Raw genomic sequence first — 19,973 nt, 5'->3', positions numbered from 1 at the left:
GAGTTTCTTCCATTACAAATCCTTCACTACCATGGGCAAGACCAAAGAGCCGTGAAAGGTTGTCAGGGACAAGACTGCAGACCTGCACAAGGCTGGAATGGGCTACAAAACTAGAACGGAATCCAAAAGTAAGCACTTTTCAGTCCATAATCTGAAAGTGGAAAGAACATAAACCGGCCACAACCAGATGCTCCCTTCAAAATTTCAGACAAAGGAACGGGAAAAAAAAGTATTTGTTCCTATTCAGGAACAAATACATTTCGTTTTCAACTCATCTCAAAACAATGAACAAGAAAACATCAATAATAAATACTACTGAACTTTGTGTTGTACTGTGAACATCAAGTGCTCCTTTGATTTCAGTTTGTATTTTTTTTGATAGGGTTTTGTGTTATGCTTTCTGTGGTGACTTTTTTTTGCATTTGATTCTGCTGGTTGTCAGACGTGTTTATTGGCGTGTGGAGGAATTGTGTTCTTTTACTCTTCACCATTTTTCAGATGTCTAGAAAACTCATCCTTCAATGTATTTTTCAGGGGACAGAAATTTAGTTAGGCTTAGTAAAAATATGAAAAACTTGCAAAGCAGCACAAGATGTAGGACAATTTGCTACGTTATCACAAAAACAACTTATAATATTTTATTTAACATAATATTCATTTCTGTGAGGCACAAAGCAGAAAAGGCCACTGATTAGAAAGCTAAGACTATATTTAGTTCAATAGGATCAGAGGCCACAGATGACAGATGTACTCACCTTCTTTAAACTCATAGTTTTCTGCTTTCTTCAAGTACACAAAAAAAGATTTTTTTTTTTCTTGTTTTGTGGTATTTGGTAGAGGAGAAATAGTGTGACATAGAGATGAGTAGTGTTGGTCAAGTTACTAATTACTGATTACTTCCCCCAAAAAGTAATCCCATTACTTTACTGATTACTTATTTTCAAAAGTAATTAATTACTTAAACACGATTTACAACCTGAAGAGGTAAAGCGATAGATCTTTCAGCCCAATTCTACTTTTTCTGCATAATCCATCATACAAAATGTAATCAAATGGAAAAGTCTCTCTTTTTTTTTTTTAACTTGTTTTATTAGTTTTAATCTTTTAACTTTATGCATCAAGTAAAAATTTAATTATATGCAACATTCTCTGACTGGAAGAAATTTGTTTAATATTTAAACCTATTTTCTGCACATTCCAGCACATAAAATAAAATATTTTTTGTGTTTACACTCAGTCTTTCAAATAGATGCAAGTAAAACACAGCAGAAAATAAATAAAGTCAAAGACTAGCGGTCCTTTTGCTCTATTTTCACCTGTAAAGCAGGAGTGGGGTAGGCGGAGGTGTGCCCTGGTGCAGGTGTGCCGCAGCGGTCAGTGCAACAATCCGCGAGTTTCTCTGTGAGTTTCCCACTACGTCGTTGCGCACTCTGTGCTTGTTTAGGGGGGGTTTTTTTTCGCTGTAAAAATAAGTTTTCTTCCCACGCACAACGGACACTAATGTTTTTGTCACTTTTTATGGAATCAAACTCAAAGTAAGGTCAGTACTTCCACGCTTTAAACGCTGCACGCTCATACTCTCTCCCACAATCGATATATTATCCATTGTTGATCTGCACACAGCTGTTGTCACGAACATCACACTCGCTTATGTCATTGTCATGAGACATTCTCGCAAAAAAATCACAGTTTTAGTAACGCAGTAATGCAGCGTTCCTACAGGAAAGTAACGGTAATCTAATTACTGTTTTTGCGATAGTAATCCCTTACTTTACTCGTTACTTGAAAAAAGTAATCAGATTACAGTAACACGTTACAAGTAACGCGTTACTGCCCATCTCTGGAGATGAGACACTGCACAGTGCAGTAAAAGTGAGCAAATGAAGAGTGTGTTCTTGTTAGGTGCACATTTACGTGATCAGTGAGCCGTAAACACGCAGCCACTTCTCTGTGGCTCCTCTCAATGCATGTCTGATAATGTCACAGTTAGGATGTGTAAAAGAATGCCACTCTGTTGACCCAACTTTGCCTGTTGGGGGTAAGAGAGCTTCAAGTACACGGTAAGACTGTTTGGCTAATCAGTGCACTAAAATTGAAAGAATTTTTCCTTTACAACTCTGTCTAGTGAGGTTTGGAACGGTGTAGTTGTTGTTGAACAGGTCACCTGCTAATTGAAAGGTTGGTGGTTCGATCCCTGTCTGTTCCAGTCTGCATGCCACTCCTTGGGGCAGATACAAACCTAGTATAAACAGTCTATGTTCAAGTTAATTTACTGTGCAGAGGACTTTTTTGTCTGTGAACTCTATGGTTGTATTGGATTTCCTTTTAGAATCTCAGTCAAAAACAAGAGGAAAAAAAAACCCCCACTTTCAGTAATCCAGGGTGAGTTGACAAAATTAACTGCATTTATCTTTTTCTCTGACTTGACATTTTCTTACTCCTCTGCACCAAAACAGTTGCTAAGACACACAAGCTCATTTAAATTTTCTGATGATAAAGAAACTCTCTTTATCTGTACAATATGACCTGCAACAGAGAAAACCATTTCACAAGGTATGGATGTTGCAGGCATTGCCAAGTACTTATATGCAATGGAGGCCAGCCTGCTAGTGATGGGATTTCTGGCTCTTTTTAGAGAACCGGCTCTTTCGGCTCCCAACCGGCTCTTTAGGTTGTTTTGTTGCTTTAATTAATTAATTATCAACAACAATATAAAATTATGCACAACAGGAATTAGTAATGTAAAAAAACTTGGTTTTCTTTATGTATGTTTGTATATAAATAGTTATGGGGGCCCCTAGAGACAAAGCACGTAAAAACTCCATCCATCCATCCATCCATCTTCATCTGCTTTATCCGAGGCCGGGTCGCGGGGGCAGCAGCCTAAGCAAAGAGGCCCAGACCTCCCTCTCCCCAGCCACCTCCTCCAGCTTATCCGGGGGAATACCAAGGCGTTCCCAGGCCAGCCGAGAGATATAATCTCTCCAGCGTGTCCTGGGTCTGCCCCGGGGCCTCCTCCCGGTGGGACATGCCTGGAACACCTCACCCAGGAGGCGCCCAGGGGGCATCCTTGTCAGATGCCCGAACCACCTCAGCTGGCTCCTTTCGATGTGGAGCAGCAGCTGCTCTACTCTGAGCCCCTCCCGGATGGCCGAACTTCTCACCCTATCTCTAAGGGAGAGGCCAGCCACCCTTCGGAGGAAGCTCATTTCTGCCGCTTGTATCCGCGATCTCGTTCTTTCGGTCACTACCCACAGCTCGTGGCCATAGGTGAGGGTAGGGACGTAGATCGACCGGTAAATTGAGAGCTTCGCTTTTACACTCAGCTCCCTCTTCACCACGACGGACCGGTGCAGCGTCTGCATTACTGCAGCTGCAGCCCCAATCCGTCTGTCGATCTCCAGCTCCCTTCTCCCATCACTCGCGAACAAGACCCCGAGATACTTGAACTCCTCCACTTGGGGCAGGAACTCATCCCCGACCCGGAGTGGGCACTCCACCCTTTTCCGGCTGAGAACCATGGCCTCAGATTTGGAGGTGCTGATCCTCATTCTCACTGCTTCACACTCGGCTGCGAACCGTTCCAGTGCGAGCTGGAGGCCCTCACCCGATGAAGCCAACAGAACCACATCATCCGCAAAAATCAGAGATGAGATTCTGAGGCCACCAAAGCGAAAGCCCTCCGCCACTTGGCTGCGCCTAGAAATCCTGTCCATAAAAATTATGAACAGAACCGGAGACAAAGGGCAGCGCTGGCGGAGCCCATCACCCACCGGGAACGAGTCCGACTTATTGCCGGCAATGCGAACCAAGCTCTTGCAACGGTTGTATAGAGATCGAATGGCCCGTAGCAATGGGCCAGACACCCCATACTCCCGCAACACCTCCCACAGGACACCCCGAGCGACACGGTCGAATGCCTTCTCCAAGTCCACAAAACACATGTAGACTGGTTGGGCAAACTCCCATGCACCCTCAAGTATCCTCGAGAGGATAAAGAGCTGGTCCAGTGTTCCGCGACCAGGACGAAAACCGCATTGTTCCTCCTGTATCCGAGGTTCGACTAGTGGACGAACTCTCCTTTCCAGCACCCTGGCATAGACTTTCCCAGGGAGGCTGAGGAGTGTGATCCCCCTGTAGTTGGAACACACCCTCCGGTCGCCCTTCTTAAAGATGGGGACCACCACCCCGGTCTGCCAGTCCACAGGTACTGCCCCTGATCTCCACGCAACATTGCAGAGGCGTGTCAACCAGGACAGCCCTACAACGTCCAGAGCCATCAGGAACTCGGGGCGGACCTCATCAACACCAGGGGCTCTGCCACCAAGGAGTTGTGTAACTGCCTCAGTGACCTCGCCCCCGGAAATTGGCGGGTCATTCCTCTCATCCCCAGACTCTGCTTCTTCCTCGGAAGACGTGTCAGTGGGATTAAGGAGGTCCTCGAAGTATTCCTTCCACCGCCTGACAATTTTCTCAGTCGACGTCAGCAGCGCTCCGCCAGCACTATACACAGTGCAGGTAGAGCACCGCTTTCCCCTCCTGAGACGCCTGATGGTTTGCCAGAATCTCTTCGAGGCAGTCCGAAAGTCTTTTTCCATGGCCTCTCCGAACTCCTCCCACACCCGAGTTTTTGCTTCAGCCACTGCCTGAGCCGCATTCCGCTTGGCCTGTCGATACCTGTTGGCTGCCTCCGGAGTCCCACAGGCTATCCAAGCCCGATAGGACTCTTTCTTCAGCCTGGTGGCTCCCTTCACCTCTGGTGTCCACCATTTGGTTCGGGGATTACCACCACGGCAGGCACCAACCACCTTGCGGCCGCAGCTCAATGCAGCAGCTTCGGCAATGGAGACGCTGAACATGGTCCATTCGGACTCAATGTCCCCAGTCTCCCTCGGAATGCTGTTGAAGCTCTGCCGGAGGTGTGCGTTGAAGATCTCGCGGACTGGGGCCTCTGCTAGACGTTCCCAGCACACCCTCACTACGCGTTTAGGTGCACCAGGTCTGTCCAGCGTCCTCCCCCGCCACCTGATCCAACTCACCACCAGGTGGTGATCAGTTGACAGTTCAGCCGCTCTCTTTACCCGAGTGTCCAGAACATATGGTCGCAGGTCTGGTGATACGATTACAAAATCGATCATCGACCTACGGCCTAGAGCGTCCTGGTGCCACGTGCACTTATGGACACTCTTATGTTCGAACAGGTCCAATAACAAAGCACCACTCGGGTTCAGATCAGGGAGGCCGTTCCTCCCAATCACGCCCCTCTAGGTCTCGCTGTCGTTACCCACGTGGAGCACCTTCCAGCACCCCCCCCCCCCCCCAGGGACTCTAAGAAGGCTGGGTACTCTGAACTGCCACTCGGCGCATAAGCGCAGATGACAGTCAGGACCCGTTCCCCGACCCTAAGGCGCAGGGAACAAACCCTCTCGTCCACTGGGGAAAAACCCCAACGTACCGGCAGCAAGCCGAGGGGATATTAGAATACCCACCCCAGCCCGCCGCCTCTCACCAGGGGCAACTCCAGACTGAGACAGAGTCCAGCCCCTCTCCAGGAGACTGGTTCCAGAGCCCAAGCCATGCGTAGAGGTGAGCCCGACTATATCTAGCCGGTACCTCTCAACCTCACGCACTAACTCAGGCTCCTTCCCCACCAGAGAGGTGACATTCCATGTCCCTATTGGGCAGGGTAAACTGTTCCCTCGATATCCTTTTCATAAGGGTCTTCTGAATCGCTCTTTGTCTGGTCCCTCACCCAGGACCAATTTGCCATGGGAGACCCTACCAGGGGGCAAAAGCCCCCAGACAACATAGCCCCTGGGATCCCTGGGACACACAAACCCCTCCACCACGATAAGGTAGCGATTCAAGGAGGAGACATAAAAACTCCAAAACACATTTCTAGCGTTAACTGAACTTCCAAAACAGAGCTACCTAGATCACTTAAATTACACAATCGAATGCATATGTCTATTGTTTTTGTATTAATACACAAACACACACACACACACACACACACACACACACATATATATATATATATATATATATATATATATATATATATATTAGGGGTGCAACGATATTCGTATCGATATTGAACCGTTCGATACAGTGCTTTCGGTTCGGTACGCATATGTATCGAACAATACAATTAAAAAAAAAAAATTTAATTTTTTTTTTTTTTTTTTTTTTTTTTTTTTTTTTTTTTTAAATGTGTCCCGTTTGGATCTATAGCCATCAGAATTGTTGTCTTGAGGCCAAGAAAGATGCCAAGAGGATTTATTTTACCAAGTGGATCATCATATTGGTCCATTTGATTGACCTTTATTATAATTATGAATTTATTTTATTTTCAGTTGCAAACGGGACAGACATGACTGTGGGATAGGACAGGGGGAAAGAATGAAAGAAAGAGAGGGAGAGAAAGAAAGAAAACCAAAGGGGATAAAAAAAAAGAACAATACAAAATTTGTAATTTATTTTATCAACTTTCCTTCTGACGATGCTGTCTGTGTTGAGTGCTCAGTGAATCTGCGTTCGACTACTCCGCCTAGGCTCGAGAGTGCAGCCTAGGCGGAGTAGTCGAACGCAGATTCACTGAGCACTCAACACAGACAGCATGGTCAGAAGGAAGAGCGCAGGGCAAGCTAGCGAGACAGAAGTGGACCTCCCCCACCCTCATTCAGATCTGGCGTTTGGAATTATTTTGGTTTTCATGTGACGTATGACCCTGAAGGTAAGCGAGTCATGGACTAAAGTAAAACAGTATGTTGGATGTGCCATGCAATGCTTAATTACATGGGTGGGAGCTAGTGTGTTAGCGCAGTTAGCTCGTTAACGTGTTGGCCGTCTAGCCCCATGCACGGGGCGATCGGTGGTAGCTCGTTAACGGAGATTTGCCGTGTTGTGGCGTTAAGGTTATTTCAACGAGATTAACCTGAAAGCACTAGTGGGAACACAACGAATATGACTGCACATTTATGCTGACATCATCCTAGTGCAAAGACAAAAACAACAAGCATGCTACTAACTTTAGCCGAGTCATTTAGACAGCTGTTAGCACATGATTCTCCTTATGGGGACCTGATATGTTTAATATGCTGCTGAGAATATAGCCCAGAAGAAGCGGATAGTATAGCTTTTATTTTGGAAAGAGACATTTCTCTGTAATAAACTCTCTTTTCCAAAGATGAGTGATTCCTCAATCAGATACAGGGCTCGCAATATCGCTAGCCCAACGTCCCGGGGCTATCTCTGCCCTGCCTGTCGGGCTATTGTAGGAAGGAAAAATATATGTCAATGCTTTTGCATTCTTTCAGAAATGTAGCTGGGTAATTATGTCATTGGGTGAGCCACTGTCAATATGTGACATATTGAAATCGTGTTTGAATTTGCGCTTGTTTTTTTGCTTTCACTTTGCAATCGCGCGAACTGTGTATAGAGAGCGACAGTACTGATCTGTGAGTGATGATAATTTGTGCACCAATTCCTCTGACATCGTCTTATTAATTGTTAGCTTACTATGCAAACATGACAAGTGAAATCTCCCGCAGCTTAAACATGTGAGAGGTTGATCGCGCAGAGAATCGCTGAGCTTATGTGAGTGTGTGTGTAAAAGCAGCAGGATATATATTTTAGTTCTGCTGAGCCAAATAAGACAGGTCAGGGTGAAGAAGTGACAGCCAAAGAAAAGCTTACCACAAAACGGAGAAGTTATGACAAATCAGACTATAAGGCAAAAAGAAAGTGCAGCTTTATGGTTTCATGGACAAAATAATTTCTGTGGCTGCAATATGACGAGCTAAATAACCAGGGCTGCACATAAGTGGTCCACAGGTGCGTATTCGCTGTCAAAATAAAAAACACGCACAAGGGTTAGGGTTAAATTTAAAAACTGTACTTTTGAGTTAAAATATATATTTATAATTTTAATAAATGACAAATTAAAAAGACATGAACATTTTTTTGTATCGAAAAAATATCGAACCGTGACACCAAAGTATCGAACCGAACCGAACCGTGAATTTTGTGTATCGTTGCACCCCTAATATATATATATATATATATTCAAATAATTAAAAAAACAACAACTTAATTTACCTATTACTACCACACACCCAATCCGATTGTTGGTACTTCTGGCTTGTGTAGCCACTAGGTAACGAAAGCTCAACACACCCCCTAGCATCCTAGAGCACTTCCGTTGTGTTTTGGAGTTTGTACGTGCTCCAGTTTGTACGTTTTGGAGTAATAAATCAATTATAAAATACAAAAACCAACTATTTACATTTCATACATTTCAACTTTTAACTACTTAAATTTTAAGCTTTTTCCTTTTAAAGAAATTTAAAGTGAAACAACACAAAACACTGCAAACCACAACACAATTAAATATAAACTAAAACATGGGGAAAAAGGGGGAAAAAAAGAACGCCCAGATCTTTAATTAAGGGAAAGGTTGGCATTTAGAAATATTAATATCACACTCAACTGACTGTGTTTTATCTTCCCATTGCACTGATGGGTGGACAGTTCTTAGGTGCCTGTGCTTGTTGTTTGTGGAGCCGGCTCTATATTATATCCTTTTCTTGTAGACTCTACACTCTGCCTTTGTTTTGTCAATAAGATTGAAATGGCTCCAGACTTTGCTTCTTTTCTTGGTGTCACTCATTTTCTTTACCTTTCCAATGTGACGGTGTTGTCTCTTGTTGTTGCTTCCGGCTCTCTTTCTTTCCCCTCTCCCTCCTGCTCTTGTTGTGTGCTACTGCTGTTGCAACTACCGAACCCGCCCCCTCAGCTCAGCGCTGAGCAGAGGGGGGAGGGGCGCAAACGCAAGGCTCTGTTTGACGTCTCTGCTCAGCGCAAACACAAGGGACTTGCAGCGTAAAGTGAAAAAAAGTGAAAGAGAGGGCAGGAGAAAGGGGGAAAAAAACAAACAAACCCCACGCTCGCATCGTTCGCTTCAAAGATCCGGCTCTAAGAGCCATATCGTTCGCGACCGACCCATCACTACAGCCTGCTGCTGTATGCTTGGACCACCACTCTAATGGACAGGCCTCTGTACTGATGGTGGGCTCTCCTGTATCGATGTATCAAAGCACACTCGAAGCTGAGTATTCCTCCTGTTCTGAATCAAACTGACATAGGAGCCAATACAGCTAACCTTTTCTTTGGTGGTGACATGTTGTTGCTTCCACAAGTTTCTCTCCAGCAACCCTCTGTTCCTTGAGCATGTTGGCGACTGAGACCAAAACTTCACCTCTGTCAGCTCTGTGCATATACTTGAAGTCCTTGAATCGGGGTCCAGTGCAGTAGCAATTTTCAGTTATGCAATGTTGATATTTTCTTTGTGTGTCTCCAGGTCTGTTCTGACTGAAGATCATGTAGGCAGGGTCATCATTTGAGCTCTCCATGACCCAAGAGAGTTCACAAAAAGCAGGCGGAACCACAGAACATGAAACATACTTTTTTCCTCCCAGAAGTTCAATCTCATACCTGCAAAAGAAAAAATACAAAAGAAAAACATTTAAAATGAAAATGTAGTGCATTCATTTACTTCTATACGCACAAAAATGTCCTCTAAATATTCATGCTATATTTACACACATACAGACGCTGTCACGGCGGGGTGCGCCGGTGTGAAGAATGAGGTAGACCCAGATGCAGACACGGTGGAGACAAGACGTAGTTTCAAAAATAAAGCGAGCCTTTATTGTGGCTGATTGCAGAAGAAAAACAGGAAACTAGGGAAACTAAGGAGACTATGAACACTGTGTTAACAGAAGGCCGTGACACTCAGTGACAGAACTATGTCAAAACTATGAACACTGAGTAAACTAGGAAACACAGTGACACAATGAGGTAAACCTATGAAAACTGTGGTGAGGTTAACAGACGATCTGACACACTGACTGAGCGGAAACACACCATGTGATTCTACTTCTCTTGATCATTCCTTATGTGTATAAATACACATAAGGAATGATCAAGAGAAGTAGAATCACATGGGGAAAACAGCTGACAACAATTAACATAATGACAGGACACGTGAAACTAAATACAATAAACACAAAACACAAAGCTCTTTCAAAATAAAACAGGAAACATAAGGAGACACAGACATGACTTGAACTTGACAAACAAAGAAAACTTGGACATGAAACATGGCAGAATGTAACTAGATAAACTGAAATGAAACTAGATTAAAAATAATAACAAAAACACCAACAAACTCAGAATACTGGGTCACATGACCCAGGACCATGACAGACGCTATTTCTCTCTCACACACACAGTAAGAAATAAATGATGTAAAACCTTCCTGCAGGGTTTCAGTAGTGTTTCTAACATCTGCAGTTTGTCCATTTCAGCTGTAGTTGGCAATCTTGCAATCTTGGTGTTCTGTGTGGACATCCTTGAGTGTCTGCTGGTGTCTGCGGATAGTTTTCATCATGTCCAGAATTTAATTCCATCTGGTGGAAATGTTTTGTTTGTCTTTCTTTTGTTTGCGTAAGTTTGTTGCTGTTCAAATTCTGTAACTCTTGCTGGGCTGTGTTTAAAGTTGTTTAGTTGCTTTGCAACGTGAATAAAATGTTCTGCACATGTTTCAGCAAAATGTCTGTCTTGTTCTGTTCTTCTGTTTTCAATACAGAAAAGAGACATTTTGTGAACACAGCTTCCGTTGTTCATCAGTACTCCACTTTAAACCTTAGGTAATTACAACTCGTATATTCTTCTTGTGATGATGTGTCTTGAAGGAGGCTCATACATGTCTACATTTGTTGGGATCCTAAGAACATTCCTTTAGACCAATATCTTCGACAACACTAATTGGCCTACATTTTTTTAGCTATCCACTTTGGTATGGCGTTTGTTAGCTTGTCTTACTTTTGTTTATCTATACTTACATGCTTAGATGTCCTTACATACTGCATCCAACGTAGTCTGCTGAAGCCTCCTGCCACAGTATGTTTGGGTGTGTGATTTGCTAATATCAATACTGTGTAGTGCATTGAGTGATCCTTTAGACTTGAAGTACTCTGGTGACGAGAAAACTCAACCTTGCAGTGTTTGCAAATAACTTTAGTGCTATCAACGCTGCAGTCAGGAACAGTTTTAAAATGAAAATGTCACAGACTTTCAAAATAATAATGATTTTGAAAAACTGCTTTAATGTGCGGTAAAATAATTGTCAATTAATTGGGATGTGCAATTAGTTGACTAGCCAAATAATTACTTACTAGTGATTTAATCTAACTGTTAAAATTGTTGTTAATGTTAAAAATTTAATTGATGCCTAAAACCGGTAAATTATTATGTCCTAAATGTTATGCAGCCCTCTGCCACCATATGGCGCATGGTTGTTGAGAAACCAAATCTAGGCCTTATCTTTGTAGTGTTAACCTTGTTAACACTATTAGAATGAGATTGCAGATACAAGTGGAAGTGAATGGGCTCTCCCTTAGCAGTTGAGTGAGGAGTTCCCTCATTCCGGAAGGTCTCAGGTAAAGCTGCTACTTCTCCTCAAAAGGAGATGGCTGTCATTCCTGGACACACTGGAGAGATTACATTTATCGGCTGGGCCTGGGAAAGGAGGACGTGGCGAGGGGGAAGTCTTTAGATAAGTGGGAGAAAATGGCTGGATGATTTATTGTTTTGATATTTTTAAATGTTATTAAAGTCGTTGTAATGAATTTTCTAACATTGTGCATTTTTCATAACACATGGCACGATATGCCACACTTCTCAGTCACAGTTTATTTATTTTTCAAATGTTGCTATTTTGTCATATTTTAGTTGTTTTATTATTTTAGTAATACGTGAGCTGTAGTAACATGTTTTAATATCGTATATAACATTGGTTTATTTTAAGTGTTTTTCTTCTTTGTTGTCTGTTTGGAGTATAGCGTGAAATGTTGATGATGTGCAATGCGGGGTGCTGCACAGTTAAATTGCACGTCTTAATTAAATTGCACATCCTAATTTAACGTTTTAGAGTAGTTGGTTGGTCACCTTTTTTTCTTTAGTTGACTAGTAAATAATGTGTTAATGTGCCTAGCCCATATATATGTATATATATATAGAGAGAGAGACATACATGTATAAAAGCATAGATTTAATTTTATTTGATAATTGATATTGAAACAGATTTTTAATCAGGTTGCCACAGTTATTGTTGCGTTAGTTCTTAGTTGCATTGCACTGCATCTTGTGACATTAAAAGTTACACTTAAAGCTATTAGGAGTGGCTCATGGTCAAAGAAGACATTAATTTGACCTTAATTATCTCCTTCTCCTTCTTCTGTCCATCCCTCACTCCACCTGCACTGCTCCATGGCTGGTGCTACCAAAGGCACCCTCCTGTGACTGCTAGGGCTTATTGCTAGTTGTTGCAATACTACTGTTGACAGCAGAGTAGCAGCAGCAGCCCTAACGGCTAACATGTTGCTTAATTTGACATATTTTACTGCATGGATTTTATTTTGTCTTAGCTTTTCACGAACCTCCCATTCACACAAGTGAATTTCTTGTGTGGACTCCCTCTTTGTTACCTACTTTGAGCCAGTTAATGACAACACACACACACACAGAATGAGAGAGATAATGGTCTCATAAGTCAGTAAGCACAGCTGTTGGCAAGGTCAAGTTTAATTTATGGATGCACTTTGGCACTTCTAGTTTAGCCTCTGCATCTCTTCCATTCTGACGTTCTCTTCTTTTCTTTCCCCTTTCCTCCCTTTCTGAGTCCATCCTGTACCTGCCCTGCTGTCCTGTCACGCTCCTCCATCCCTCTCTCTTCCTGCATGGTTGGGCTTATGAATTGCTCAAGCCCTTCAATGAATATCAATGCAAGAGCTTGGATATTTTATGAAAATAAACTGTTTACTGAGACTGTCTCCTTTGGCTTTATGGGAGGTTGGCAACGGCTGAATTGAGTGCTGCCTCATTCCCAAGCAGGGATGAAATAAGATGGTTCAATGCTAAATAGGATTCAGGTCAGTAAGAGTCTGTGGCCAGCCAGATCTGTCATACAGGTTTAGAGCAACATTCTCATTTCAGAAACCACACAACAAAGTGTGGAATTTTTTTTTTTTTTTACCAAGGGCGTTCTCACATCTGCAGCTTAAAGAGGGTAATCTCTTTAATCAAGGAGGAGTCCACTAATTGCCAAGGTCAATAAATGACTGGTTTCCAGCACAACACAGATTGTAATACAAACTCTAGATTAGGGCAACACAACTAGCACTCACAGGGGTTCAGACAGTATTTTACTAACCATAACAATAATTACCAAGCAATAGAAGGTAATTTATTTTTGTTAGCAAATAATATAATATAATATCTAATATTAGGTAATAGTCAGTTTTATCTTTCAAAGTCTAGATTCTAGGCAAAAGGGATGAATTGATAGATGGATATTGGTATTATACTGATAATCAGATACGAGGATAAATAGACTAGCGAGCTGTTGTATGTATAACAGTGCAGATATCAACACAGTTCTGTACAAGTAGCTAGATGCCCTTTGAAGGAGCAAAGAGCTTTACTTTACACAGCCTCAATTTAAAGGTTTGGTGAAATGGGTGACACTGGGAGCCCATGGTACATCATGCATCCATGAACATCTGATATTTAATGAGAATAAAAAGGACTCTGAAAAAATGAGACCACGTCAAAGAACACAAACTGATGACAGGCTTGTACATGTGTCTTCTAGAGCAGGGGGACCTTCCTGGTACTGCAACAAATTCAATCCATTTGGCTTACCTCAGATTTTCTTTATTGTTTCCCCTCCTTAAAATGCTTTTTGACAGCTGCTCTTCCACAAAGAACATTTGTGATGAGGCTTCAGGCAGGTAGTAGATAGACCAACTGAAGGCCCAGATGAATTTCTTAGGTCATGTCTTTGTTAAATTTTTCCCATTTCTTAAGGACATGATTTCCAGATATTGTTCATCTGTTGTCGATTTGTTTGTAGGTCTACCAAATCTTCTTTTTCCCTCCACTAAAATGAAACTAATAACTCTTTTAGAATCACTGTGTTGGTGGAAAAATACTATTATGTGCTTGTCAAACTCTTTGCTGTCTTTATGTGTACACACAACACTAGTTTATCCTTTGAAATATGTGCCTTTTGTCTTGAATGATACACAAGTGCTTGTTTTATATCTGGAATTATACATAAGTAAAATGTTAAGTAACTTGACAAACAACAATAGCAAAAACAAACTTTCCTATTAAAATGGTAAATTAGATGAGTCTGAAGCTGCGTCCAATGTAAATGGTAAATGGACTGCTTCTTATATAGCGCTTTTCTACTCTCACTAAGCACTCAAAGCGCTTTATACAACTCGTGCATTCACCCAAACCTACCCATTCACACAAGCACTTTATCTAAGGCGACCTGCTACAGCCACCCCAATGTCCAAAGCCAACCTTTCTAAGATCATCAGAAATCCTAGAGAACTGCTTTTAAAGACCACTTTAAACAATTCCAAAAGGTCTGACTCCCTGGAAGCAAAATATAAAGAAATGATGGGCGGCTCAAAAATTTTGCACAGTACTGTATAGATATCTGTAGCACTTCACAAGTCAAACTCCCACCTCTACTACTTGTAGTCTTGTTTTCATGTTGCTCCTTGTGTTATTCATTTTCTTTTCCTTCTATTTGTATGAGCTTGTGGCATGTTTGGGGATTTTGTCTTTTGCTTAACCTTGCCTGGTTTGTATGCTTTGCTGCCTGCCTTAATGTGTATGACCCATGTCCGTTTTTGCAATAAAAGTTAGATATTTTAAATAACACACCCAGCAACCCAGCAAGAAAAGTGTTTCCTGTGTTTGTCACAAACAGTTATATAGATAACTCCCGCAATAAACAAGGGACCACTGTAGGGACCACTGTATATATAGGGACCACTGCAAAGAGGGGCTAAGGCATTTGTGAATTTTGACTGCCTGATGAACTGAGGAGCTACATCCTGGTCACACTGAACTACAATTCCTTTAGCCCTCCACCCAAACTAACTCAGAGGGCAACCTCCATAAGGCCCACATCTATTCCTGCATCTGGGTTGACTGACAACAATACCTCTTGGATTACTGTTCTTCCAAAAACATTTCCCAAGGCCCCAGAGACTCATTCACTGCTTACCTCCCCAGAGAGCACATTGCAAGAGGTAACCTTTGGTCCCCACTTCTTGTTTTTGAGTCTGTGCTAACCTCCAAAACTGCTGTTGTGACTCACAGCCTTTCCCCTTCACTCCACAGTAAAATCGTCGCCAGTGTCATGTTCCCCAGTATAGCTGGTTTCACATTAATTAGAAAAAGCAGGTCACTGCCACTAACTGCTTTAAATGAAACTAACGTCATTTTCACATAATTTTTTTCAAATAATTAAACTAAGTCATTAATTTAGTACTACCTTGGTACTACCTACCTTGTCAAAGTGTAAAGTGGCAATAGCTGACTGTGGCTTGCTTTGTAGGCTACTGTGTTGTTCAATGATGCAGTTCTGGAAACTAGAATTACTTGCTTTGATTACAATAATATGACAAAACAGATATTTTAATGGAGAAAATTTGCATGCACTGCATTACTTTAACAAGGAAATTAATTATGTTATGGTTCACCAAGTTCTGGAGCCAATGGTAAAACTATTTTCTTCAAATCAAATCAGCACTATTGAGGTGTGTGTGTGTGTGGTTTCTGATCAAAAGTTAATCAGCTTTGTAGAAGTTTTGATATTTTTTATGATGTCCATCTGACTAACTTCCCAACATCTATCTATACATACATTTTCTTCCACTTATACAATTCAGGGTTCCAAGGTGGCCCAAGTGAGGTACACCCCGAACAATCACTATGCGAGCACACAGAGGCAAACAATGATTCGTGGTCATTAGGTTTACTGGCCATTTATAATTTGCCAGTAAACCTAATGTCTTGAGAGAGCCCATGGAGGCACATGGGGAGCTTGCAAACTAGACACAGAATGGCCCCAGCTGGTTGTAAGTGCCGTCGTTACCACTGTCACCTTATAGTAAAAGGTTCAGGGAATACAGCTCTCCAGTACATGGTAGTATAGTGGTATGCAAAAGTTGGGGCATCCCTGATAATTTTCATGATTTTTCTTCATAAGTCATTGGTTGATTGGATCAGCAATTTCAGCAATATATCATATAGCAGATGAACAAAATTATATTTGAGAAGTGAAATAAACTTTATAGAATTTACAAAAAGTGTGCAATAATTACTTAAACAAAATACAGTTGCATAAATTTGGGCACCCTTGCCATTTAATGATTTTAATACCTTTAGCACTAATTATTGGAACACAAAATTTGTTTGGTAAGCTCCCTGATCCTTGATCTACACACACAGGCGAATCCAATCATGAGAAAGGGTATTTAAGGTGGCCAGTTACACTGCATCATTCAACTATTCAGCCCACTTTGCACAAGGGGATGCTGTATGGGAGAGTAATGCAGAATTAGCCTTTTCTGCACACATGCCACAAACAGAGTGGCTTGAGGTATGCTAAAGCACATTTGGACAAGCCAGCTTCATTTTGGAATAAGGTCCTGTGGACTGATGAAATTAAAATTGAGTTATTTGGGCATAACAAGAGGAAACACACAGCATTCCAAGAGAAAGACTTGCTACCCACAGTAAAATTTGAGGTTGAGGGTCCCATGGATTCCAGTCAATATCAGCAGATTCTTTTAATTCAACTCAATTCAATTTTATTTATATAGCCAAATCACAACAACAGTCGCCTCGAGGCACTTTATATTGTAAGGTATACCATACAATAATACAGAGAGCAACGTTCAAGAATCAGTGACAAAGTTGAAGTTGTGCCGGATATTGAGCTGGATATTTCAACCAGACAATGGCCCTAAACACTGCTCAAAATCTACTAATGCAATCATGCAGAGGAACAAGTACAATGTTCTGGAATGGCCATCTCCAGACCTGAATATTGAAAAACTTGAAAATCTATGGTGGATTTTTCTGTTGGGGTGCCCAAATTTATGCACCTGCCTAATTTTGTTTAGGTAACTATTGCACACTTTCTGTAAATCCTATAAACTTAATTTCACTTAAATATCATTGTGTTCATTTGCTACAGTATATGATATAATTAGATGACAGTGCTGATTTATGAAGGAAAATCATGAAAATGATCAGGGATGCCCAAACTGTTGCATATCGCTGTAAATGGGTCACCAGTAACCTCACTGATGTTAGTTGCATTATTTTTTAACACGAATAAAGAGATCAGTGTGTATTCTGTCTTCGTCAGTCTCATGGTAGTAGCATTAGCCAAAAGTTGAAGAAATAAAACAGACTACATAAAAAGAAACCTGTTGCAATTTAGGTCCTTTTGGGTTCTTTGGGGGGGTTGCCAGTCTAGAAGAGCTGGCCAGAGGGTGCAGTCTTCTAATAGTCTGGAAAGACTGACATAGTCCTATTTGGTTGGTCGATGCAATGCTTTAGGCCAACTCCAATGAAATTGAACCTGCTCTCCAGTGTTACTGCAACAAGGATTTTGGAAGTGATAACAGAAGGAAGAGGGTTGTTCAACCACCTCAACATCCATTAAAGAGAAACAATCAGGACAACATCTGGACATTAAATTAGGCCTTAATTTTGGTGTTTAATTAGTAAATGAAGAGTTGGGGTTGTGGGGGAATTAAGATCCAAAAAAGTATGATTCCAAAAAAAGTAATTCTCACTCACAACTTTCTCTTTGTGCCCAGACTTCTAGGCCTTTGCCTTCCAGACCTTTGTCTACAGTTGACACAACATAAAATAATAAAATTTGTACTAATGTCTATGGAGTCATTGGATCACACAACAGCTTGCTAAGTGTATACACATGTGTGCGTTTAGGTTGAAACTATTTCCTAAGCCCTGTTGTTTATAAGAGGTTAACAGAGTATATTACAGTTAGGCTGGGGAAAAAAATCATTGTTGCTTCATTGTTTACATTTCAGATACAAGTGACTGATGTCCCTGTTGCTGTGTCTCTTCTCTCCCCCTTTAGCACAGCCAAATCCACCAAAAATTCATGAAGGATGGTGGGCATACAAGGAGGTGGTGCAGGGGAGCTTTGTTCCAGGTATGCTTCAAAACTGTGTGCAGCACTTTGATGCATATAGTTTTCACAATACAGATTTTCCTGCATGTACTTTAAATATAATATATATAGTGCACATGTATAGTGTGTGTTTGATCCAGAAGTCAGTGATTACTACACATTTAAGATTACATCGGGCAACGTTGCCCTTCTCTCACAGCTAACACGTCTTTTTGATTGATAGCAGCTCACTGATCCTCCCAACTTTTCCATCTTGTTTTGTATCTGCATGCCAATTATTTCCCAGAGATTGTATTTTCTGCTTAGCTTAGGTGCTTTTGAGTTGTGTGTGTGTGTGTGTGTGTGTGTGTGTGTGTGTGTGTGTGTGTGTGTGTGTGTGTGTGTGTGTGTGTGTGTGTGTGTAGATGATGCAATCTCTGTCTTTATGAGGACTAAATGTCTGCATGCAAAAAGAGCAATTAGGAAAATTGAAATAGAGGACATTTAATTTCTACTCTTGTACTAGCATCAAAGCGAACTTTACCTGCAGGTTAAATGTGAGCAGTGAATCTTTACACGATGAAAGTGGAAGTATTAAGGAGCAATTAGAGGTAACTCACCCTAAGGCTGTTTTGTCAACTCCCTGTTTCTCATGAGGTATCCGTTGGTGTCAATACCCTGACAAACTTGCCACTGCAATATCAGCTGGCAAGAGATAATAGTCCCTTTTTACAGAAAATTTAAAGACTGAGTTTGAAGGGCAGGCAGTGCTTTTGAAAAGGTTTAAAATCCCAGAGACTGGATTGGTGCACTTTCTGGTCCTGGAATCTTTGTGCTTTTTTTTTTTGCCTTCCCTTGTTCATTATATTTTCTGGCCAGTGTAATAGGCTGGTGCATCGGGTACCTGATACCAAAGAAAACCTTCTGTATATCTGGGCCACAGCGTGGTATCTAAAAATTCTCTCTTGTTGTGCATACAATAACATAACAGTTACCAGTGTACAGTTACTGTGTAACCTACATACACATTCACAGGTCATAGTTTCAAGACAGCTAAAATGCTGCTTACACTTGGTTCACAAGCTGTGAAGTTATTACAAATCCTAGACTGCTACTGGATTGGATGGGTTTCTGCTCATCATTTCAAAATCTATTTTTGTTGAAAGGCATATATTATCATAGGAAAATTTGTAATAGATATTGATTTGGATATTTTTTAGCAAGGATAGACAGATATAATAAAACTTTATTAAGTGTTCAGTGAGGGTATAATAAGAAAAACAAAATTGGTTGTGATTTGAGGTTTTGCAGAATTCTCCAATATTTCTCTCTGTGTATGAAGATGAAAATGTCATGATTTCAAATCACTCAAACGGATTCAGTAGCGTAATAAGGTAGCAGGACACTGCAGTATGTATCCTGTGAATAAAGTTCTGAAGGCCACTGTTCGCATTTCAGCTATATATAGTTATATTGCGATTATCAAAGAGACAGTTTAGGAGGAAATGTTATTTTGGATTACATAATCATCTGACAGGAGTTCTTAACAAAAGTAGCAGTTTGTATGTTTGATTGACGGTCAGATTATTGTTGTTGAAAAAGAAATGGAAATACTACTTCGACCTCACAGGGAAAAACAGTAATATCAATGCAAAGCTCATCTCAGGTTTGAAATAGTGCTATCAGAGTTCTGAACCCTCTTCCCTTCTTTTCACCTGTTAATAGCCCATTTCACTTTGCTGAAACACTTCTCTGTGGAGGTCAAAAACTGTGGCCCAGCATATTGGAACATTTGCACCCCAAGGTTAGCAAAGCAGATGTAATCACGTTTTCAGGCCTGGTTGACCTTCAGAATATTGCACAACCTTTCAGTGTACTCTCAATTAGCTTT

At 41.4% G+C, this 19,973-nt stretch overlaps 1 protein-coding gene across 1 annotated transcript in view; it reads left to right on the top strand.

Moving 5' to 3' along the window:
• Nucleotides 1–19,973, top strand: part of ca10a (carbonic anhydrase Xa) — a 339,642-nt gene that overhangs the window by 31,749 nt on the left and 287,920 nt on the right. Inside the window, exon 2 of the mRNA XM_040036833.1 lies at nucleotides 18,050–18,124. Coding sequence (XP_039892767.1) covers nucleotides 18,050–18,124 — 75 coding nt within the window. The remainder of the gene's footprint in view (nucleotides 1–18,049; nucleotides 18,125–19,973) is intronic.

This window comes from Simochromis diagramma, unplaced genomic scaffold (assembly GCF_900408965.1).
Source record: "Simochromis diagramma unplaced genomic scaffold, fSimDia1.1 OVJJ01000371.1, whole genome shotgun sequence".
Classification (NCBI taxonomy): Eukaryota; Metazoa; Chordata; class Actinopteri; order Cichliformes; family Cichlidae; genus Simochromis; species Simochromis diagramma.
This window is presented reverse-complemented; position numbering and strand designations above follow the sequence as displayed.